The 23,878-nt window shown below is 41.4% G+C and overlaps 1 protein-coding gene and 1 long non-coding RNA gene across 2 annotated transcripts in view; one reads left to right on the plus strand and one right to left on the minus strand.

Annotated features, from left to right (window-relative positions):
- LOC310672442 overlaps positions 1 to 23,878 on the minus strand; it is a 131,253-nt gene that overhangs the window by 87,103 nt on the left and 20,272 nt on the right. The gene's annotated exons all lie outside the window — the stretch shown is intronic.
- The window catches only part of FANCD2 (FA complementation group D2), a 36,614-nt gene continuing 12,749 nt past the window's right edge, over positions 14 to 23,878 (plus strand). The window contains exons 1-25 of the mRNA XM_083429336.1: positions 14 to 327; positions 1,140 to 1,236; positions 3,614 to 3,751; positions 4,055 to 4,122; positions 4,596 to 4,699; positions 5,099 to 5,162; positions 5,743 to 5,795; positions 7,003 to 7,081; positions 8,305 to 8,429; positions 10,195 to 10,282; positions 10,807 to 10,911; positions 11,630 to 11,730; positions 12,646 to 12,754; positions 14,475 to 14,510; positions 15,301 to 15,444; positions 16,175 to 16,309; positions 17,274 to 17,405; positions 17,671 to 17,778; positions 18,523 to 18,632; positions 19,846 to 19,906; positions 20,695 to 20,814; positions 21,614 to 21,687; positions 21,788 to 21,934; positions 22,811 to 22,911; positions 23,578 to 23,693. Coding sequence (XP_083285462.1) covers positions 1,170 to 1,236; positions 3,614 to 3,751; positions 4,055 to 4,122; positions 4,596 to 4,699; positions 5,099 to 5,162; positions 5,743 to 5,795; positions 7,003 to 7,081; positions 8,305 to 8,429; positions 10,195 to 10,282; positions 10,807 to 10,911; positions 11,630 to 11,730; positions 12,646 to 12,754; positions 14,475 to 14,510; positions 15,301 to 15,444; positions 16,175 to 16,309; positions 17,274 to 17,405; positions 17,671 to 17,778; positions 18,523 to 18,632; positions 19,846 to 19,906; positions 20,695 to 20,814; positions 21,614 to 21,687; positions 21,788 to 21,934; positions 22,811 to 22,911; positions 23,578 to 23,693 — 2,385 coding nt within the window. The 5' untranslated portion in view covers positions 14 to 327; positions 1,140 to 1,169. The remainder of the gene's footprint in view (positions 328 to 1,139; positions 1,237 to 3,613; positions 3,752 to 4,054; positions 4,123 to 4,595; positions 4,700 to 5,098; positions 5,163 to 5,742; positions 5,796 to 7,002; positions 7,082 to 8,304; positions 8,430 to 10,194; positions 10,283 to 10,806; positions 10,912 to 11,629; positions 11,731 to 12,645; positions 12,755 to 14,474; positions 14,511 to 15,300; positions 15,445 to 16,174; positions 16,310 to 17,273; positions 17,406 to 17,670; positions 17,779 to 18,522; positions 18,633 to 19,845; positions 19,907 to 20,694; positions 20,815 to 21,613; positions 21,688 to 21,787; positions 21,935 to 22,810; positions 22,912 to 23,577; positions 23,694 to 23,878) is intronic.

A 23,878-nucleotide genomic window follows, 5' to 3' on the forward strand; every position in this document is an offset into this window, starting at 1 on the left:
GAGCCGGCGCTTGGCGGGAACCTTTGAAAGGCGAGCGAAGGGTGACTGAGGGAGCGCGCGCGCCGTTTCAACTGCGCCTCGGCGGGGAAGGGAGGCGGAGTTCCATTTGCCTCTCAGTGCCGCGTGAGGGGCGCCTTCTGCTTAAGCGTTGCCGTTCCAGCGCCGCTTCACTGGGACTAAGACACCGCCGTCCCGGGAATTCAGGAGGAGCGGGACTCGGGCAGGGCTCCGGCTGAACAGCCACGAAGCGGTACTTCTGCATGAGCAGGTTGGGTGGTTATCCCTTGGCCTCCGCTGGCCTTCAGCAGCGCTTCCGCGGTTGCTCAGGTGGGTTAACAAACAGCGCAGGTTCGAGTCCTGTCCCTGTTGGCCTTATTGGGCTGGGCTCTCAACCAGTTGTCAAAGTGGGTAGGGATGCAGAATTATATAGGGCTCAAGGACCCACTGAAGCATCATAGGAGGTGGCGCTGCCAAAAATCACTTCTCCCCTGCCTGTTAATGATAGCCTCCATTGCATTGGAGGCATTTCTGTGGCCTGAAGGAGGGGAGGGGAAATCAGGATCCGAGCTGACAGTTGTAAACACAGCAGCAGGATTACGGATAGTGGAGCTTTCCCATCCTCCTTGTTGTGGGAAAGAGCAGGATTTAATGCATTTGGCCTCATCTTTCTTTCCCAAATCACCTGTTGGGTATAGAAGAAAACTGGGGAGGGAGGACGATTTGTGACCAGGACTGCTTTTTGTCACAGAGATAGGAGAGTTTAAAAATCCAGAATTAAAAATAAAGTGTAATAAATGCAACATGTACACTAATTGTGATCTTGTGTCCGATATGTTCATGAAAATGTATCCAGTTGCACATATGTCTAAAATAAGTAAAATACTGGTCTAATATTTGTTACCTCTTGTCAATATGGATTGGTGCACTGCAGTAAATGGCTTACTTTAGCAGATTATTGTAGTAGGCCCTTTTGCCATTCACAGATACTTGTTATTGTAAATAAGGTATATTTCAAACAGGTCCTACTGCCATTTCAAGAACAGAGTTGTAGCTTCATAAATTCTCTTTTGTGCACCATTTTATACAAAACATATCTCCTTCAGTCAGCTTCTAATTGTTTCCCTTCCCTCTCCCCACAGTTGAAATAGACTACCTTAGTGCCTGCTGTCATGGCTCCAAAAAGGAAATTGTCCAAATCTGATGTGGAAGGAGAAAATCTGATGGAAAAGTTACCAAGTATGTAAAGCAAGAATCTTTCCTGTCATCTGGCCCAGTATACCTGAAGTGTCTCTACCCCCATCCTTCAGCCTTCTGGCGGTTCCCTCACTACAAGAAGTGATGTTACAGGGAGCTAGACTGAGAGCCTTCTCGGTGGTGGCACCCTCACACCAGAGGTCAAGGAAATAAACAACTATCTGACTTTCTGAAGGCAGCCCTGTTTAGGGAAGTTTCTAATGTTTTATGTTCTATCATGTTTTTAATATTCTGTTGGGAGGTGCCCAGAGTGGCTGGGGAAACCCAGGCAGATGGGCGGGGTATAAATAATAAATTATTATTATTATTAGGCAGAGAACATGCCTTCCTTTTTAGTAATGCCCAATGCAACAACAAAAGTATTCACAGAGCTGATCTCAGTGCTGTTTTCTCCCCAGCCCTGGAATACTTTTTTCTCCATGGTTATGAGCACTGAATACAGTGGTACCTTGGAAGTTGAATGGAATCCGTTCCGGAAGTCTGTTCAACTTCCAAAATGTCCGCAAACCAAGGTGCAGCTCCTGCAGCCAATCAGAAGCCGCGGAAGTCACGTCAGACGTTCGGGTTCCAAAGAACGTTCGCAAACCAGAACACTCACTTCCGGGTTTGCGGCATTCGGGAGCCAAAACATTTGACTTGCAAGGCATTTGGGATCCAAGGTACAATTGTATATAAATTCACTGTAAGCTCATTGAGAAAAATTACAAAGGAGAGAATTCTTTATATATCATAAAATGAAAATAATATTCCACAAGTGTGATAATCTTGCTTTGTTTAAGTAATGACATACAGGATTGCTGATGGGGACTTAAATTATGCTCCTACATTTTATGCAGAGTCTATACATATTTTTGTCACGATGAATGTTCCATCTTCAGCAGAATGCTAGCTTCACTCCTGAGTTAGAGGCTGTGGAATTGCATTGTGCTCTTGGAAGCACGATGTGATAGTCTGGAACTAGAAAAAGCATCAGGGATATTTTCAGAAGTCACACTGTACCTAATGGGTCTCATAACAGTAGGGACAGTCCTGCTGTTCCCAGCTACCCTGCTCTTCCCAGCTTGAGGGAAGACCTGAGTAATACTGTTCCTCTAAAGAATTCATGAGTGTTTTGGAATTGTGGTGTAACTGAGAACAATTTCTCAACCTCTCCTTATATTCCACACTCGAGAGGGGGGCTGGGGCTTGTCTGTGTCTCATTAAACTTCCAAGTATTTGGAGCTCCTGTGTTTTTGGATATGATCCATGTTTCCCTCTCCAGCTTGAGAAAAGGGCTGTATTGTTGTACTGTTTTTTGGAGGTAGTCTTTGTACATCAGAGGCACAGTAGGATAGAGATATGCTTCATCCTTCATCCTGAGCTTGGAGATGGGAATTGTTCCTGATTTGTACACCAGACACTGGTGAAGTACAACATAAGGTCAGGGACAAGACAACATGCATCCTTTATTGGCAACAAGTCTTGGCTGGCTCTTGTGGTGTACAGTGGTACCTTGCAAGACGAATGCCTTGGAAGACGAAAAACTCGCAAGATGAAAGAGTTTTTCGTTTTCTGAGTTGCTTCGCAAGACGGATTTCCCTATGGGCTTGCTTCGCAAGACGAAAACGTCTTGTGCCTTTTAAAAAAAACTGCCAATGCATTCCTATGGGAAACCGTCAATACACATTGGTGCTTCGCAAGACGAAAAAATTCACAAGACGAAAAACTCGCAGAACGAATTAATTTCGTCTTGCGAGGCACCACTGTATATAATATTCCATAATTCTAATCCGAGGGTTTCAGAGGACAGTCCTACTTTAGTAGCCCCAGTGATTTCATCTTAACTCTCTTCAATGTCCAGTAATTTTAGGACTGGGATTGCAATCCACAAACCACTTACTCAAGTGCTTTGTTAGTTGCACCCTTTATACTAGGGATGGGAAATTTGTGGCCCTCTAAATATTGTTAGACTCCAACTCCCATTAGCCTCAGCCAACATGGCCAATGGTAAGGGATGCTGGGAATTAGTCCAAATAACATCAGGCGGGCCACAGGTTCCTTAACTTCGCTTTATATCATCCTTCCTCTATTGTAAGATTTCCCAGTGAACCAGTTGTCAGGGATGGTGGGATTTGCAGTTCAAAAACAGCTGGAGACCCAGTTTTGGGAAACCCTGCTCTATTGTATGTATCTCCTACACTCTCTTAGAAGGTTGTTCTAGCTTAGAGTATATAGCCCTTGGGTTCATCTTCCAAGGGACCTCAAACTTTATACAAACTTCATGATTTAAAGGTTGATTTTTTTCATTTATTTGTATTGAGGTATGTGACTCTCAAATATGACGTTCATTTATCTTACGCTAGTAACTTTTCCATCTTAGAAACAAAGAAATCTTGCACGCTTGGTAAGAACAGATCCATTCCCAAAGATGGAGTTGTAGAGAACAACAATGTTTTTGGGCAGCTCCTCAAGATAGGAGGAATTATACTGAAAGCTGGAGAACGACAGAATGAAATAGGTATATACTTTCATGACATTCTTAGCAGTAATTCTAAAAGGAAATGAAAGTGTAAAACATTTACCTGCTAGTTTTCTGCTACTTTGCACAACTTTTAAAAATAGAGGAGCTCTGCTAGAAATGTATTTATTTAATTTTACCTTTTTAGCATTCTAGCCTCACTACCTCTATGCCAGGGAAAGTTCTGCCAGGTGGATTTCTGTCTGTCACATGGCAGTTAGTGGGAAGGGCAGAAGGTGGCAGATTCAGACTATTATGACATGAACATGACAGTGTTTGTTCTTCTTGGCACTTTTTCCATAGCTGTGGATGGAGCAATTTTCCAGAAGAAGTTGCATCAAGCATTGAAGAAGCACCCTTCTCAACCACAAGTATGAACTGGCATTATTTCATGTCTTTGAAATTGAAGTGGGCCTGTATTGATTCTAACACCCAAAGCTCTCTGTCTCTGTCCATCTCTTTCTGTCTCTCTCCTGACAAACACAAATTAAAATCTCTTTTTAAATCCACTTCTCTTATTCTTTACCTTGCATTTTAAATATATGAATTAAATAAAAACAGAACACAAGAGGAAAATAGGAGACCTCCATAATCAATACAGAGTTCTTGCTTATGATTTGCTGCTGACAGATCTGGAAGAAGTATGAAACTGGTCGCTGGATTTTTTCATTAAAAAGTAACAATTTACAAATTACAGTTTTATGCATCCCACACAAAGATCAAGAACAGGCATTGTGTAAACAGTAGGCTTTCACTGCTTGATTTGCACATTCATGCATTTGAAACAGTAGGGAAAATTGTTCAGCTTTCATTTTCTCTCTCTCCTTCCCTCCATCCTGTCTAGATTGGTGAGGAGTTCATCAGTGGCTTGGAATCCCACATAGAAAACAGAGATCACTTCAGGAATTGTCTTCTACCATGCATACCCACACAAAGTCAGGAAACAAGGTCAATGAAAAACCTGATTTGTTTTCTCCCTGCAAGTTGCCATGTGAATGGTTTAATACTTGCAGTATGTTATCATGACAGTGTAGTAAATGACTACCTGTATATACTCCAATCTGCCTCTGGACTGCAACTGGAGGTGTTTTTTTAATGTGTGTGTTTTTTTAAGAAACAAACTTAATTCTGTTGTAATATACACCTTTTAAAGGTCAAACTCTAAACAACAACAAAAGAGAAGGTACTTGGGGTTAAACTAATTTATTACATGTGTGTCCCTTTGTCTAAGGAGCTCCAAGTCGGGTAGGGAGCGCCTATCACAAATACAGTATATTGTTTTAAACCCAGGTACTCACATGATGCCTTTTCCTAATAATAATAGCAAAGTGTCTCTCTCCATTACAGTAATGCAATCCATTCATATTGTGAAAGCCTCATTAAACTGCTCCTTGGCATTGAGATATTACAGGTAAGATCACTTTTCCATGCAGTTCTCCCAACCATCTCCCAGCTTCCATTCATTCATTCATTCATTTATTTATTTATTTATTTATTTATTTCATTTTATATCCCAACCTTTTCAGATTGGCATAGGGGTGAAAACACACCAAGACTGTTCTTGCTCTACAAGCTCACAAACTAAAAAGGCATAAGGGAAAAGGAATGGGAGGGAAGAGGGAAAAGCAACCTTAAGCACAAGTTCCCAAAGTTAAAACCAATATGAGTTACAGTTCTGGCTTGCCCTGCTTTTTAGCAATCCCACTCCCTCTACACCCACACCCACACCCCCCCCTGTTGTTCCCCTGGCCCCCTGGAGTAGATTTGGAGAAGCACAGAATGGGGAAGGTCCTATTGCGCAAGCGCCGAATACTGCTCAATAGCTTTATTTACCAAAAATTAGTGCTCTGGGGAAGTTTTACTGCAGTGCTTCATAGCAGAGAACTCTTCTTCAACAGTGGATGATGGGGTTTGGGTCTGCAGTGTTGTGTACACAGTGTGCTACCTCATTGTAAATGTAATTTCTCAAAATGCCTTTTTCTTTTTGGAAGCCTGCTGTTATAAGACTGCTATTTGAAAAACTCCCCGAATTTTTTCACGAAAGGCAAGTACTCCACTTCTTTTAACTTGAAATGTTGACTGCTCTGCATTTTCCATCTGCTTCTCCTCAACCGCTTGTTGAAATCCTCAAAACTTGATCTCGTTAGCATGCATGAAAGATTTTAAAAAATCTTTGCCACTCATGCCCTATACTCATTTAAGGTTCAGGAACTTGGACAAACTTGTGGTCCTCAAGATGTTGTTGAACCTTAACTCCCATCAGCCCTGACCAGCATGGCCAATAGTCAGGAATGATGGGGGTTGGAATCCAACAACATCTGGAGAGCCAAAGGTTAGTAGTCACCCCGCTATAGAGGACTGAAATTTAAGCTTTTACTTTGTGTTCTTTTCTGCTGTACAAAGCAAGTTTTAGATGGCAGAATAAATGAACGGATTACAGTGAGCTTTCACTTCCTGGTGCAACTAGACTTCTCTGCGACCCTTCCTCTCCACAGGGAAGTGGGACCAATTTGGATGCTCCTACCCCACCGCTTAATGGATCCAAATGGTTTCCAGAGCGTGGTAAGGGATATTTTATCCCTTGGTGGCTCGCTCTGGTCATCTCCTGCTCTGCCTACTGCAATGTGCTCTAGGTGGGTCTACCTTTGAAGGTGACCCAGAAACTACAACTAATTCAGAATGCGGCAGCAGCTTGGCTGTGACAAACGAAGTTACAGGGAACCAGGCAGAGGGCCTTCTCGGTGGTGGCACCCTCCCTGTCGAACACCCTCCCTTCATATGTCAGGGAGATAAAGAATTGTAAAACTTTTAGAAGAAATCTGAAGGAAGCCCTGTGTTGGGGGGTTTTTTAATGCTTGATGTTTTTATTTTGTTTTTAGATATGCTATAAGCTGCCCAGAGTGACTAGGGAAACCCAGCCAGTTGGGCGGGGTATAAATAAAATTATGTTTATTTTATTTTATTTATTATTACCTACCTTGCTGTTGATCCTGAGGCTGGGTTTCTTGTCTGAAAACTAGTATGTATTGCACTTCCTCAAGTGGCTCATATACAGGATGGCATGGCATATTTATTTTCAACAGAATTTGTTAAAAGAAACTATAGTTCTAAATAAATTGGATTTCGAAAAGCTTCTAGAGAGGATGGAGAGCAGTCTTCCATAGCTGCATTTGGAACTGACTTCAGAAAGAAGGGTTTCTCAGTAATAAAAAGGAACTAGGGCTTATGTTTTATCTCTTCTGATCTTTCAGTGTGGGCAGTGATGGACTCAATTTGCCTCGGCTCATTGTCAATCAGTTAAAATGGCTTGACAGGATAGCTGACAGCAAGGCAAGTACCACCAATGCAATCAATTATGTTTCTCATGGGGTATTGTTTAACGTTCAGTGAGCACTAGCAACATGCTAGTTAGATGTTGGTTTCTTTAACACAGAGATGGGAAACTTTTTTGAATTCATGGACCAGATCTTTATCAGATCCTAACCTTGTAGGCCAAATTTGATAGGTGGGTAGGATTGTTCACCTGTCAATCATCTGACATCACAATTGCGTCAGGAGCTTGGGTGCTTTGAAGTCCCAAAGTTGGGATTTCAAAGAACTGTGCAGGACCTAAGAAGAGCCTTGCAAAATTCTTTAAAACTCTTACTACACCCCGCGTACCAAAGACTCTGCATCGGTGAGTTGGGAGAGGTGGAGGACATTCAACACAATTTGTTGCAATGCCCTTTATGTACATCCCCTAGACTAAAATTCCTCAATTACATCCTTTGCTCTCTCTCCAACCAACTTCCCCTTGAGCAAATCTCTATTTTGCTGGCTGGCAATAATGTATTTATTACTGCACAGGTTGCAAAATTTGCCTTGGCTACAAGTAAGTTGAGAGCTAGGCACCAAGACAAGTATAAGGGGAGTGTGAGAAGTGGAGTGCTTAACTTAAGCATGTGTGATTTTTGCATTTTTGTATGTTTGCTTTGCTGTTGTTGCTGTTCAGTTTTAAATTAATTATTTGTATTTTACGCATTGTGGCCAATTGTGGCGGCTTATAGCTTTTAGCAATAAATATTTCATTCATTTAAAACTCTTAAGGCTTCAGCTTTATCACATATCAGTTTCTGTGTTCATGACTAGTTTCTACAGCAGATTTGGGCACTTTCATATCTTGCTATGTACATAAGACAGGGCATTCTAATTGTACCCACTGATGAATCCATAAGCAGTGCCTCTGAGGCTAAGCATTAGGTTTGGGCAGGTACGTATGAGTGCAGGTGATCTTTTGAGTAGCTCCATCCCAGGGCTTTAGCAACCATAACCAGCATTTTTAATTGGGTCTGGAAATGAACTGTGGGGACAAAAGAGATAAGCATTTAAAAATATTTGCATGCTAAGAAACTACAAATAATATATGTCTGATAAATAAGCCAATCACTTAGCTTCCATTCTGGATGCATATATGTAGCATACATTTGTTGGCTTCTCTGTGTTTAAGCTGTCGTCATTAAGGAAATGTCCTTTTTCTGAGTTCCTGGTGTTCCAAAGCTTTTGTTCATCTGCAGGATCTTGTTCAGAAACTCATGCAGATGATTTGTGTTTCTCCTCCATCAATCCAACACGACATAATCACAAGCCTGCCAGAAATCCTGGAGGATTCTCAGCATAGTGAAATTGCCAGAGAGCTTAGGTAAGCTTGATGCTGCCATGTTCTCTTTTTACTCTCTCTATAATTTTCGGTTAGCTGTTTCTGGTGCCTTAGCTGAAGATACCTTCTGACTAGGCATAAGGTGAAAAGAAGTGAATTTAGAGTGCATCCAGACAAGAGTGACCAGGACTCGCATTAGGTTTGTGGTCCATTAAGACCCCTAATCATTTTCACATGTACTACTGGCAAGCTAGGTGTCCCCCCATTTTATATTTGTACAGCTGGTTATTCCTGCCTTAATGCAGAACCTTACGTTTGTCCCTATAGAAATTCATTTGGTTAATTTTGGCCCAGTTGTCCAATCTGTTAAGGTCAAATTGAATCCCGATTCTGTCTTCTATGGCATAGCTACCCCTCCCAGTTTGATGTCATCTGCATGTTTGATTATCATCCTCTCAATTCCTGCATCCAAACCCTGGCATTCAAGAGACTGCAACTACAATTGTAAGACACTTCTGTGTCTCAGTTCATGATTTAAAGGTGTGTGTGTGTGTGTGTGTTTAATTCCAGTTTCAAAAGAGTTCTGAGAGGGAAGGGCATTGAGTTGCCTAGAATTGATATAAGGAGCCTTTAAAGCATGAACTCTGCACATAGTATTTTCTCCATGCCAATCTGATTATTCACAAGAACTGATGGTGGCATCATAATCCTTAAGGCTATATTTCTTAATTTATTGCTCCTGCTGCTGCTGCTGCTGCTGCTGCTGCTGCTGCTGCTGCATTATTCAGTGTGGTCTTCATCTGATGCACTGACAGTCTGAGCTTTTCAAGTGCTCCATAAAAAAGCAATATTTCAGCAGAACCCCACCCCCTCCTCTTCCTCTTCTTATAATACGTGGATAAAACCAGAAGGCCACAAAATTCAAACAAAGTTTTTATAGAACAAGGTCAGCTGATCCTGATGCATTTCAACTAATTAGTCTTCAGGGTAGAAAACTGCACTGCACTTCAGCATTCTCATATAAGGTCATATATATATATATTTATTTTTGTCACAGGCTGCTTCCTTCCATATTTGGGCATTTACTGTGGAAGAGCCATGCTTTGTTCACTTTTAATAGAGCATCTTCATAGTATCATAATCAAAACAGCTTCCTCCCATGTTTTCCCTTTTCAGCTTCTGTTCCTCTCTCCCAGAAAATCCACTGTGCTTTGTTTATTTAATACAATGGAACAGCTGCATAATTTCTCTTAAGTGTAGATGAACCATTGTCTAATATCTGTTTCTCCCCACACTCCTTAATTGCAGAGTGGGGAAGATCATGACTGGGTGTGCAGCCAGGGTGTGTGTCATTATTTAGCCTAATCCCTAATACGATGATCTCAATTAAAATACCCGCTCCTCCTCGCCCACTACAGAACGTTATCTAGATTCCTGAAATATCAAAGCAGGGTTGCTATTCCATTTACAGTTTAAAGGAAACAAGAATGATTAAATCATCCACATCTGGAAGCACCCACAGTTTAAAATGGATATTTTGTGTTTTATATTTTATTTTCTTGCTTTGATTGTATATTTTAAAATCTTTTGTAAACCCTTTTGTGTATCCTTGATTGAAAAAGAAAGACAGCAAACACGGGCAAATTATACATTGTAGAGATAAGCAAGAAATCATTCATAAACTTTTATTGTAGCAGCGTACAAAACCGTCTTTGTACAAATTGATATTGGATGGATTGTAATCCACTATTGCAGTTTGGGAATTTTGCTAGATCTTAAAAGGTCATTTTGTTGTCCTGCGTTTCAGTTCGTTATTAAAGGAGAAGACTGAGCTGTCTGTTCCAATCCTTGATGCCCTTTCCAGTTTGAATCTAGATGTGGGACTTCTGTCTGAGGTAGGGAGCCCTGTATGGGCACACAAGCAAGATATAAGTGTTGCTTAAAGTCATGATATAGGTGAGACTAGGTACTCTTTGTACATAAATATGTACAAGCATTCAGGGAGAGCATAGGAGAGTTAGAAATTATAGGAGTTAGGTTTGCCAAGGCTGGAAGTAATGCATTTTCAGATCTGAAAAATCCTCATTAACTATAGCACGTGGATCCCAGATTTGGATAGCAGACACATTAACATGCAGTCTTGGTGGCTGCTCTGTAATTATGAAATCCTTTCCCTCTGGAGGCTCCCCTAAGTTTGTTCCTGATCACTTTCTGGAAGTTCTGAGTGACTTAAAATATGGGGTAGTGCTTGGTGGTCATTTTTTATTTGAGCCTTCAGGATTCTAGTATATTCTCAGCCTGTGTGAATTTTCCACTAACAACTGCTGAGAGCCCTAATAATGAGGTAAGCAAGAACTATAAATAAATGCTGCACTTTCCCCTGCTCCTACAGCTGAAAAATCTCCTGCTCTCAACCTAGGTGCGCCAATCTGTTATGATCACAGTCAGTGCCGTAAAAGTGGAAGATTTGCCTGTAGTAGTTAAATTTATTCTCCGTTCCGTCAAGGCCACAGATGCAACAGAGGTAAAGTGTCTGCTATTAAAGCTGAAAAGTATACTCTTTAGGAATACAGAGATGACTTTGTTGGGATAAGCACTCAAACATTTGTTTCCTTCCAAGTGTGAACAAGATGAGCCAGCACACACCTCTGAAACTAATGTTATAAGTTCATGATTTCCAATTGCTTTAAATCCTTTTTATCTTTTTACCTAGGCAGATAAGAGTATCATTTGGCTAAAGATTTTCATCTTTTAAGCAGGGGCATGACTCTTTAAAGAAGTGTGACCCCTTTCTCCGTGCTAAATGCTTGCTTGGCATATAGCAGTCAAAAACTGAATTATGGCTCACAGGGCAGCAAAAGACAATTCTTCACTTGCTGCAGACAAAGGGTTAAAACCAAACTTTTTTTAATGGGAATAATTTCTTCCTTTTTTTTATTGCTCATTCAGCATTCCTTTCCATAAAAGGAAGTAGAACTAGGTTTGCCTTTTTAAAAACTATTCTAAATATGATAGTTTTAAAAAAATCCTCTTTTCAGTCCAAAAACAATGTTAAGCTTTTGTTTAGTTGATGATTCTGTATAAATTATTAAAAGTATTTTTTCAGGCTCCTTCCTTGACATTTACCCCATTTACACTTTTTTTCTCCTACTCCACAATCACTGTCTTAAAATATATGACCATGAATGTTTGTGTGTATTTCTGAGTGATAGCTGCAGAAACCTATGCACTGTGTTATGCAGGTAATTTCTGAACTTCGTAGGAAGTTGGACCTGGACTCGTGTGTTTCACTTCCACTGATTCATGTTTCTCAGACCAAGTTCAGGAGCCAGACTCGGACAAGGTTTGTGTGTTGACATTCAGCTTCACCCAAAGACTTGCAGTCTCCGTGCATGAGCAGTTAGGATGAGGCAAAACCATAGCCTCAGCGAAACATAGCAAAGAAAATATTACATCAGGTTTCTGGTGCATTTGTTTGCATGGATGGGATTGCGACATTTCATCTCCTTTTGAACGTGTTCACTTTGAAATCTCACTATTTAATTGTTCTCTCCCTTTCAGCTAAAACAGCATCACCATCATAGCTCTATATTTATCTATGCTCATCTCCCCTGGTGGGGTTTTTTTCTTTTTTTGGTAGTACATGTACACATACGCACAAAACTAAGAATTCCCACCTGATCCTTGAAGAAGAACATACAGATTCCACAGCTTATCTGCCACAGGGAGGTTTTCTTCTTAAAGATCATATGAATCTTTGGACAGATCTGAGAGTCCCCTACGGGGGTAGGAAATGCTCCATATGACAAGGGTAATGGGTAGAAAGGGGTTGTGGGGCGTGTCCCCAACACATGGAGAGCCTTTCCACCAACAGCAACTGCCAACTATCTGATAGAGGTTTGACAGTTCTTCACACCATGAGGGTGATTGATACAATGAGGGGACCCAAGACCTCAGTGTGCACTTGGACAATCCTAAGCATTCCCTGGCACGGCTGGTGTGTTAACTGTTGCATCTCCTACAGCTGTTACCCTCCTTTGCCATTTATTTGCCTTAGATGGTACTGCTGCTTTGTGCAGTTATCCCTGCTGCCTTCATTTTAGTGCGTTCCCACTTTCTCGCTCCCTTTCAATGCTGCTGTGCCTTATACCTGCCAATGCATTCTTTTGTGGGTGGCAATTTAGCCACCAAAGTTAGACTTTACCTGCTTAGCTGCTTTTGTGGTTAAGATGCCTACCCATCTTGTGCTTCTTTTCAGTCTGTCTGCAAGCCAACTGTGTGTCAACCAGGACTGCGTCAAGCTTCTTTTTGAAGTTATAAAGTCTGCTGTTAAATTCCAGAAGACCATTTCAGAAGGCTGGATTAAGGTCAGGGTGTATTTTCTCTGTGGGTATGCACTTTTGCCAAGTTGTTCTTTCTTTCAGATGCAGTTCTATAAAACTGTTAAAATCTATTTCCTTTTCAGTAAGGAAATTATATGTGAATGATAGAATCATCACAGAACGGCTATGCTGTTGAATTCAGACTTTGAGTCCTATTTGAGAAAATCAAAACAGAATAGAATAGAATCACAGAGTTGGGAGGAATCTTTTGAGGACATCCAGTCCAGATTCTGCAATGTAGGGTGTAACATACAATCATAGTCGTTGAGGAGGAAACAGGAAAGGAAAACACTTGATAGAGCATAACCATATGTAGTAATGAACATGGGCAGTGGAGATGGACAGGCACATGGGTGGGTAGTCTAATGACCAGCCTACACTCCTGGGAAGGGAGAGCCTTGCTAACCATGAGCTATCCTCCCTATTCAACACCATCTCTTGATGATGTAATCCTCTCATTGTGCTCTGAAGCCTTTCTATCTCCCTGCTGCCAATGCAGGCCGTCTTAAGTGGCAATCCAATACCCACTCATGGGGAGCAAGCCCCACTGAAAGTGGGACCTGCCTCTGAGTGGACATGTATAAGATTGTGCTGATAAGGAGGCTTCCTTAACTCTTCCTCATCTGGTGCCTTGTAACTTTGGCAGTATAACATCTGGCTGCCTGGAATTACTGCTAGGAAAGCAGAATGACTGGGAGTAAATTCCTTTCCAAACTTATTAACTAATAGTCAAAAGAAGATAAAATAACACAATAATCCAGGAAGATGCAGATAACAGAATCATAGAATTGAGCTGAGTGGGGATTTGAACCGTGGTCTCCCAGGTCCTAGTCCAACACTCCAACCACTACACCACCAGAACAGAGGCTTATATTCCTGAAATGGGATGAATGTCTCTTTTCAGTATTTGATGGTGAGCCCTAATAAGTTCCAGGAGCATTTTGACTCATGTGGCAGAAGTGCCCAGGTGTGTTTCTCCTCCCCATTCCCATAGCACAACCTTTGTCCTAAGACTGTGGTAGAAGATATGTACAGTGGTACCTCGGGTTACATACACTTCAGGTTACAGATGCCGCTAACCCAGAAATAGTACCTCGGGTTAAGAACTTTGCTTCAGGATGAGAACAGAAATTATGCAGTGGCGGCGGGGGGAGGCCCCATTAGCTAAAGTGGTGCTTCAGGTTAAGAACAGTTTCAGGTTAAGAACGGACCTCCAGAACGAATTAAGTACTTAACCAGAGGTATCACTGTATTAGGAAGGTTCCAATAGGTTTACACTAATAATAATAATAATAATAATAATAATAATAATAATAAATTAATTATTATTATTATTATTATTATTATTATTATTATTATTATTATTATTATTTATTTGTACCCCACCCATCTGCCAACCCAGCCACTCTGGGTGGATTCCAGCATATATAAAAACACAGCAAATTATTAAATCTTTAAAAGGCTTCCCTATACAGGGCTGCCTTCAGATGTTTCCTAAACGTTATATAATTACTCATCTCCTTAACATTTGATGGGAGGGCATTCCACAGGATGGGCACCACTACTGAGAAGACTCTCTACCTATGTCTGACTTGTGCATGATTTCATGTGATCCCAGCAATCAGCTGGAAATATGTGTTTAGTCTCTTGCGTAGAGTGGTTATTTGTTCAGCATTGGCAACTGTCTTTTCCGCTTCTGTTCTAGGCCATTGAAAGTGTTGCTTCTGCCTCTGACCATAAGGTAATATCTTAGATTCTGCAGTAGCTGTTCTCTACCTATAATTATTTTTTTAGGGATGTTAATTGAAGGGGGGAACTTTAAAAAAAAAATATCCCAGCAGCAATTACATTAATTTGGAATAGTGTGAAGTTGTCACTTGTGTAGTAAGAGGACATCTTGAAACTGACCTTTACCTTCTTTCGCTGCATTTCTAATACACCTGAGTTACCTTTCTAGCTCAATATTTGTAGCAAATCTATCTCTTCACTCAAAGCCATTAGAAGTCAGGGCAAGGGCCAAACTTCTTTTCATCCATCCTCTAAACTGAGAGATCTCAATCTCTGGCCTGCTTGTCGATATGACAGAAAATTATTCCATTCTTTGGCCAAGATACTAGAATTCTGTTTTAGAGTCTTGTCAGATTCTGCTTTTAGACACTGCTTTCAGTGTATGCACATTTGATTTACATAAGTACAAAAAGGAGTTGTTTTCAGAATTTGGATTCACTTTCTCCCCTCCATGTATTTGTGCTATGGAAGAAATTCTTATCAGAAAGTAGATGCGGGTTAGGAATGAATTTTCACTGAAACCTTAGTTTATTGTAAACACTGGCTGGGCCTTCCAATCTTTCTTCTGAATCATGAACACTAGGAACGTGTCATTTTATAAGCAAAACTAAAGAGACGTTTTTCAGAATGCTATATAAAATTACCACAGGTTCTGCCAAGTGACCTGTCTAGATCCATTGTCTGGTCTGATCTTCTACCTTGTTTGGTTGTTAACCTTTGTTAATTGTTTTACTTGCCAAAAGGTTCTGGATCTGATAATGCTGTTAGTAATCTATGCTACAAATGGCAAGAACAAGAAGCAGATTGAGAGAGTGCTGAAAAACAAGATTCAATCAGGCTGCGTAAGAGAGCAATTGCTGCGCAATGCCTTCCGTTACTACTTAATGGTGAGTACTTCTGCTGCTGTGTGATCCAGCATGCTGACAGTCTTTCCCCCATTCCATCCTCCGTCCTAAAATCTGCATGACTATTTATTGGTTTGCATACAGACCTTGCTTATTTTATCCACATGGCTGTGTACACAGGTATAGATCTGCATGGAGAGACTTTAAAGTAAAACAGGCAGAGATGGTTACAGCTTTTCCTGCAATCATGGTGGTTTCAACTGCAGAAATGGCTGCTGGCTGCCTCCGCATGCTGCCTGATTTATTCTGAAGATAACAAGACTTGTATGTGTGAACTGGCTCTAGGATTCAGGGTGTTACTGGCTCCTACAAAGATATGCTCCCTGAACATGTCCTTCTTTATGTCTGGAAACTATCAACAGGAGACATCCTCATACGTACGCTTCCTAAAGCCGGCTGGAGTAAAACTTCTGGCAGAACTAGGCAGCGTTGGTGGCTTCTATCCCCTCAGAAGTCTCCTTATTGCTTGCCTCATTGTCTTATCGATTTACAATGTAATTTTAGAAATGTCAGTCTGTCTGGCAAATCTGTATGAATTGCTCCAGTATTTTGTTAGCTCATCTTTGTGAGATGTTGAAGTGTTTCCTGTAATCATTGCCAATCTTTTCAGGACAGTAAAATATAAAAAAACCCTTAACTTGGAGTAAGATAGACAATTGGAAAGATAGTAGAGGTATGTATCAGAATCTCCCTTTTTTCTGTCTTTATCTAGGTTATGAGAGACCTCTTTCCAGCTGTCCTGTCACTGGCTGAGATCTTTGTACACTCGGCAGATCCCTGCATTGTCTCTTTTGGCTGCTGTATGTACAAGCAAGCCTTCACAGTTTTTGACTCTTATTGCCAGCAGGTATAGTTCCATTCTCTGTTTGGTGAAGTGTGTGTGTGTTGTTGCCTTGTAGCAATTGACAGCTACTGGTTCTAATGTAGTGGGGGGCAGAATGCCATGGATCATAGAAGACAACCAGTTTGCATCAAGTTTCCTGTTTTGTAGCCAGGCCTGTGCCAGTGATAGGTGAGATAGGGCACTGGCCAAAGGCCCTTTCTGGCCACAGCACTATTAGCCACCCTGCAGCTACCAGGGCTGGGCCATGTTCTAGTGGGTGGGAAATATTTAATTCCTCACATTAAACACCACTGAGAGGGAGGGAATAGTTCAGCATATTATTATTTATTAAAAATTATTGCCTGCTCTTCACTAGAAGGTTTAAAATTCAGAATAAAAATAGATAAAAATCACAATAACATGATGAGTTCTGAAAATGCACACCTCTGGCATCAAAAGTCAAAAACGTTTATCTGCACTTCTCCCTTTTATTTTCCTTTTGTTACATCAAGATGCCTGCTGTGATTAGTTTGATCAGCACATCTCTGTTCTGTGTTTTGCTCTGGTTTATGTAGAGTTTCTTGTCATTCTCTACAGTCCAACTTATGTAGGTGCAAACTATGTTAACCAATAGGGGAAAGCTGAACAAGACTATACAGGCAAAGAAGGCAGGGCCGGCCCACCTATGAGATGCGCTGAGGCAGCCACCTCAGGCGGCAGAATCCCAGGAGGCAGTGTCCCCATGACTGTTGGAAAAGTGGCAACTTCCAGCAAGATCTCACCAAAATCTTGAGACATCTTGTGCCCTTCACTTTGTGGGCACTGCTGTGTGACCCAACTGAAGGAGGCCTTGGACTCAGGTGGCAAAACAGGATGGGATGCCTCTGGAAGTAGGCAGCATCTCTAGCCTCTCTTATACCAGGTCAGGGCCATTCTGCCCAAAGCTGGACTGCATGCTTTTCATTTTTCCTTGTGTTTGTTCCTGCAGGAGATTGTGGGTGCCTTGGTAACTCATGCATGTGGTGGCAATAATATTGCAGTTGATGTCTCTCTGGATATGCTCATTGACCTAGTGTCTCTTCACACTTCATCCATAGTTCCTTATGCAGTCTTTCTGAAGGCAAGTATGATACAAAGCTAGGAGCTCTCACTTTGGTACTAACAGCTTAACAACTAACCATTCTTCTTTGGAAGAGTCTGAGCAGTCGGCTGGTGCTTGATGGTCCACCACAGTTTGGTTAATGGTCCACCTTTTGTGGCCCTTTACACAGAGGAAGTCAGTCCAGGTGTTCACAGTATACTTTTTGTTGTACTGCACATTCTGTTATTAGACTTTATCATGAAGATATGGAGTACTTGGCCTGACTCCGATCTCTCCTTTTCAGAGCATTTTAGATTATCTGGATAATCTAAGTCCACAACAAATCCGGAAGCTATTCCAGATTCTTAGCATGCTGGCATTCAGCCAGGGGCACAAAAGCAATCACATTCAGGTGAGTAAAAACATACTGAGTCCTGTAGATCCTGATGGTTATGCACTGTATTGGCCTGGCTATAAGCCACACCCACAAATAAGCCACACCTTTAAAATTCAAGGTTTATTTGCGGGTGCGGCCCGCCTCCCAGCACTAACGCCCTGAATAGGGGGCGGCCGGTGCTCAGCACCCCACTCCCCAAGCCGGTGCTGGCACTCTGCTCCAAATATAAGCCGCACTTTAACTTCTCAGAGTCGGAATTTGGAAAAAAGTGCAGCTTATATTTGGGCCAATACAGTACTACCTCCAAGATGGAATTCCTTTGAGTACCAGTTGCTGAAGAGCACAAGTGGGGAGCATTGCTATTGCACTCATGTCCTGATTCTGGGCTCCCATACGCATCTAGTTCGCCACTGTGAGAACAGGATGATGGACTAAATGGGCTTTTGGTCTGATCCAGCAGGGATGTTCTTATGACCTAATTGCAAATATCTAGATGCCATTGTGTGTGCGTGTGTGTGTGTGTGTGTGTTAACAGTGAATGGTCAAAATTTGCTGAACGTTGCTGATACCTGCTACCTTAGAGAGAAAACATTTATCCACTTCTCAGACTTACTCCACTGAATTCCAGCACATGTACTACTTCTACCCTTTCAGGTGTTAGAGATTTCACGCATAATTCAGTGGCATGAGATTTACTGTGACTGCATCTGGATGAGGCGTTGTTATTTCTGACATTCTGGTTCCTCTCTTTCCATGCAGGATGACATGCATATGGTGATCAGGAAGCAACTCTCCAGCACTATTCCAAAGTATAAGCGCATTGGTATTATTGGTGCAGTTACCATGGTGGGAAGCATGGCAGCAAAGAGGTGAGGAAATGGAGAAGAATTTGCACACTGTTGTTTCACTCTTTTCTATATACAGATGGCAACCGAGGGTGTCTCTTGAAAACCGCACCATGAAAAACCCAAGAGAATATAGCAATTTTCAAAAACCAATTTCCAAATATATAGGTTGCCCAAAAGAGCTCCATTAAGGCTGATGCCAACAGTATGCCTTAGAACAGGGGCTTCTTAACTGTCGTCCATGGGCAAACTTCATTCAGGTGGATTTGTGGCTGAAGACAGGAGGCAGCTTATCCATTGTGTTAAATATGGTGATTTTTAATTGTATTTTTATTTATTCATTTATTTCTTGTATTCTACTATATTACAGTTTGAAGTCTCTGGAATTCAGATTGTTATACAATAAAATACAATTATATAGGAACTGAAGGACGCAATAAAAATACAGTTTAAAATTGTACAGCGTCTAGCACAGTGCATTACAGTTGCTACAACAAGCAGGGAAAAAAAATCATTAATTGGTCCACCAGGACCCTCAGCAATTTTTAAGTGGTCTATGGGGAAAAAGAAAGCAGAGCCTTAGAAAAAGTGAGCAGCAGGATTTCTGTGTTCCCTGTGTACACACAACGTATACCAATAGTGCAAGAGAGATGAGGGGCACGCCGCTTTTCAAATGTCTGCCAAAATGTTGTAGAGCCTAATGATCTGCAATACATTTGCATATGATTTATTGATGCCTTGTTAAAGGTGAGGTAGAATTCTGCGTTCCTGGGCTTTTGAAATGAATGCTATCAAAATGCATTCTGCAAATTAGGAAGGGACCCCTCCATGGTATTGTTTTAATTCTGTGATATGAAGTGCTGCAAGATCGAAAACACAACAGAAGCTATAAAATAAAATAATAGTGTTCTTGTGAAGAGACACAATTCTTACTGGATTTCAGTTTTCAGTTCATTAGGCAATAGTATTTGGGGTTCGTTTGTTTTAGAGAGTAAGCCTTCAGAGGATATGTAAGCATTTATGGCATTTGAAGCCACCTCCCTACCCATATGGGACTGTGACAGTTATATCATTGCGATGATTAATTGGACAGTGAATGATGATCAATGAGATGTAAAGAATGTAATGAATTTATGGTCTTTGAAGCAGCCTTAGTTCCATTTCTGTGGCTCAGAAATGTATATGCGAGCGCCCGACTACATCTGTTAAAAATAATTACTCTAAAATATAATTTCAGGAGTAAAGAAAATGGACAGCTCTTGGAACGGGCACAGCTGAGCAAGGAGCAATGTAGACAGGCAAGTATTTGGATATTTGCAGGACCCCTCTGGGAATAGGTAGTATGTGGGGAAGAGATGTGTTCTTTGAAAAATTGCAGCAGAACTGAATGGGAAGGATCAGTCAGTGTAAAGCTTGGGAAGATATTCAGACCAACATGATGCTTGCTTATTTATTAACTTAGAATTTAAACTGACCGGAATCCCCCCCAATTTTAACATGGGGGGGAGTCGTTAGAAAGTTTCTGCTTTTCATTTTAAACTATCTCCTTCTCTTATGTGCTAAAGAGGAGATGGGAGGAGAGAATATTCAAGCCCAAGGCTTGTCAGAGCCTTTGCTCATAATGCTAGAAACCATGGTTTAGCATTATGTGAGGTGAGGCCAGGTAAAGAGGTTAGAAAAATAAACTTGGAAGAATTAATCTGAGAATGGATGAGTGGGAGTTCTGGGAGGAGCAGGGTGTCAATGTCAATAAGACAAGGTGTCAGTGTAGATTTGTGCACACAGAATGCGTGTGATAGGTGTCAGCTATTACTTAACATTTGGCTGCTGGTGTTCCTTATAATGTTCACAGGGGAATGTGCACAGGCTGCCTGCACTTGTGGAACCAGCACAAGTTGCCTGTACAATTATCCCATCACAATTATGAGAAGAGCCGTTGACCAAATGCCAGAGTGGCATTCATTTGACTAATGACATTTCTGGTAACCCCTAAAGCCACTTGGGGGTTTGTGGGCTATGTGCGAACATTGGAAAGCTGAAACCGTATCATCCTCCAGTAACTACTCTGCTTCTTCTTTTTCTACAGATTATATCTTTACTAGAGCTGGTTTGCTCCTGCTGTGGACAGGTCCCCCAGGCCTTGGCTCTCTATTACGATGAACTTGCCAACTTGATTCAGAAAGGGAATTTGGATTCTCAGATCCTGGTAGGTTATAGAGCTATTGGTCTGCATCCATTCAGTTACAGACATTGTATAACCGTAGCTGGGATAATATTAGCTGAAACAGTAGGCTGGTAAATCATGGTAAACCGTAATCTGAAGCAATTGGGCTCGTGCACATTGCTCCAGTTGTTCCTACTGCTCCCTTTACCAAGCTGAGAGGAAAGCAACCACAACGCTAGCTTAGCATCGCATGCAAACCATTGTTCATGGTTTGTTTCTCTCTCTATAAGCCATGAGTTGAAGGTTTGTTTTTTACTTCATGCTCTTGGTTTATATGGAAGAAACAAACCATGAACGCTGGTTCACAAGTAACACCCCGCCAGCACTGTGGTTGGTTTTAACCTGGCTTTTGGCAATGGAAGAAGCAGGGTGGATGCAATTTGAATAACATGCACCAGCATGCTACATGTTTGTGGTAAGCCATAGTTTGTTTCTGACTTCTTCTGACTTCTACACCCTAAAATCTTTTTTCCTCAAAGAAAGTTTAACTTATTGCTTTACTAAATCCTTAAATAAAATAATATCTTGTTTCTGGAGGGAAAATAAGTTTTTGGCACCACACCTAAGTGTCATACAACTTGAACCAGTATTGGGAGTAGATTAGGCTAATTAAAGTCTAGGAGGGTAAAGGGGTTCTCAGTGGAAGCAGTCAAAGGAAAAGTAGTGGGGGGGGGGAAAGGAGGAGTTGCTTTAGCTAGTTTGCATGCTTCACTGCACCGTCACCCTTCTTCAACATAATTCTTTAAAATGAATTTCCCCTGTGGAACTGTCATTCTTTCAGGAGTGGATTGAGAACAGTGTGGAGAAGGACTTTGAGAGAGATTTTGTGACAGATCTTCTCCCTATAGAGGACAGGTATTTCAGGGGGGAAAACACCATTCACCGCCTTCAATACAAAAAAATTCAATTAGTTTTTGTAGCATTGGCCATCAATTGATATTTGATTCCTTTGCAGTGCTTTCCTGCTCCCAGTGAAGTCCCTGTATAGCTTGGAAGATGACAAAAGTGAGGGAATAATTGCTATTAACTTGTTGCCTCTGCTGTCCCAGAGCTATTTGAGCAAGAATGTAGATGAAGTAGCAGCTAAGAGCCATGACAAAAGGTCAGTGGTGCTTCTCTGTTCTTATTGAGATGAATAGATAATATCCTTGGCCAAGGCAGAATGTGACTCCTAATGCATACGTTTTAAAATTTAAATGGAATCATGGAAATATGTTGTTCCTTCAGAAAGAATTAGTCAGGATGCTTATGAAGAAAATACGCAGACATTTCTGATAAATGTAAAAACAAGGGGAAAGAGCAGCAGACTCACAGTATTCCTTTTCAAAGCACGTCTCATTGCCTTGCCACAGCTCACGGTCCCTATCTCCAGTTTGCTTAGTAGTGCATCTGCGTCTCCCAATTATCCCACCTTTTTTTCCTAGTCCTTGCATATGGGAACAAAGATTCCAGTTTCATGAGAGGAGGCAATTTATGCAACAAGAAAGATGCAGGCAAATTTAAATATACTTTTAAAAATTTGCCAAGTTTTGCATTATCAGAAGAATGTAGTAAGAACACATAAAGCTGCCTTAAGCAAAGTCCAAACTATTTATTCACCTGGCATAGTATTGTCTGGGGTTGGGGTGGCTAACCTGTGGCCCTCTATACATAAACACGATGAATATGCCTATTAAAGAAATCCCCCAAGGAAACTACTGTTGGTTTTTTAAAGTATTAAGTGGTGTGAGATAACTTGGTGGTCATTTATTGGTCCTATATAGATTTAGACCAGGGCAGCCAACATAGTTGTTGGACTCCAGTTCCTATCATCCCAGACCGTTGGCCATGCTGGGTGGAGCTGGTGAGAGCTGGAGTCCATCAATGTCTGGAAAGGCTTCAAGTTAGCTACTCCTGATCTAGGGCTTCAGACTGATCTTTCCAAGCCATGTCTGGAGATACTGAAGACTGTATCTTCTTCTTTCCTTTCTCTCCCCAGGGTAGTGTCTCCTCTGTGTTTGTCACCATTCTTCCGGCTGCTGAGACTCTGCATGGCAGAACTGAATCAAGGGAGCTTAGATGATGTTGATGCCCTATTAGGTACAGGTTATGGACAGTTATCTCTGTGAATGAATGGCATTTATTGCCTTAGTCCATGGACTACAGCAGAAGATAGTTGGCTCTGCCTGACATAATCTGTCCTGTAATCTCTTTGAGGGCTTGGGATGTTCAGAGCTGGGTTGTGAGCAAAACATCTTATCTTCTAATTTGTTGTCTCTTAAGTTATACTATTCATCCCCCATAATATACTGAATTACAGTAGTACCTCGAGTTAAGTATTTAATTCGTTCCGGAGGTCCGTTCTTAACCTGAAACTGTTCTTAACCTGAAGCACCACTTTAGATAATGGGGCCTCCTGCTGCTGCTGAGCCGCTGGAGCACGATTTCTGTTCTCCTCCTGAAGCAAAGTTCTTAACCCGAGGTACTATTTCTGGGTTAGTGGAGTTTGTAACCTGAAGCGTATGTAGCCTGAAGCGTATGTAACCTGAGGTACCACTGTACTAGGAATCACTGGTCGTGTGCCATTTACCTCTCAGGACAGCTGAACTTAGTTCTGTGGTACTCTGGGAAGGATAAGGTGCTAGCTACTATATACAAATGCAACAGCTAAGAGGGATGGATTCTGAAAGTGGCAGTGGGTGGGTGCTTTGATTATGTTGGACTTAAGTTAACTTAAGCCCTGGGGTTTTGCCATGTTTGTTACAGGGTGTCCTTTGTATCTGACCAACTTGGAGGTGGTAGGAAAGTTAGATTCCTTATCGAAGCAAGAGCGCGAATTCCTTTGTTCTCTTCTATTTCATGCCCTCAACTGGTTCCGTGAGGTGAGCAGTACTATACAAGAAATAGATAATTTCCTATTCCTTCAAATTCTGGCTAATACGCCAGATGTCTGTCTGAAATGACAAGTACCATCTCCCCCAAAACATACAGGGAAGCTTTCCTAAACTGGGTTCTGTGTGTGTCTAAATGGATTCATATTTTCATGACGTAAATATTATTTTTGTGT

Source organism: Podarcis tiliguerta (assembly GCF_965153285.1).
Source record: "Podarcis tiliguerta genome assembly, chromosome: 2".
Lineage (NCBI taxonomy): Eukaryota > Metazoa > Chordata > Lepidosauria > Squamata > Lacertidae > Podarcis > Podarcis tiliguerta.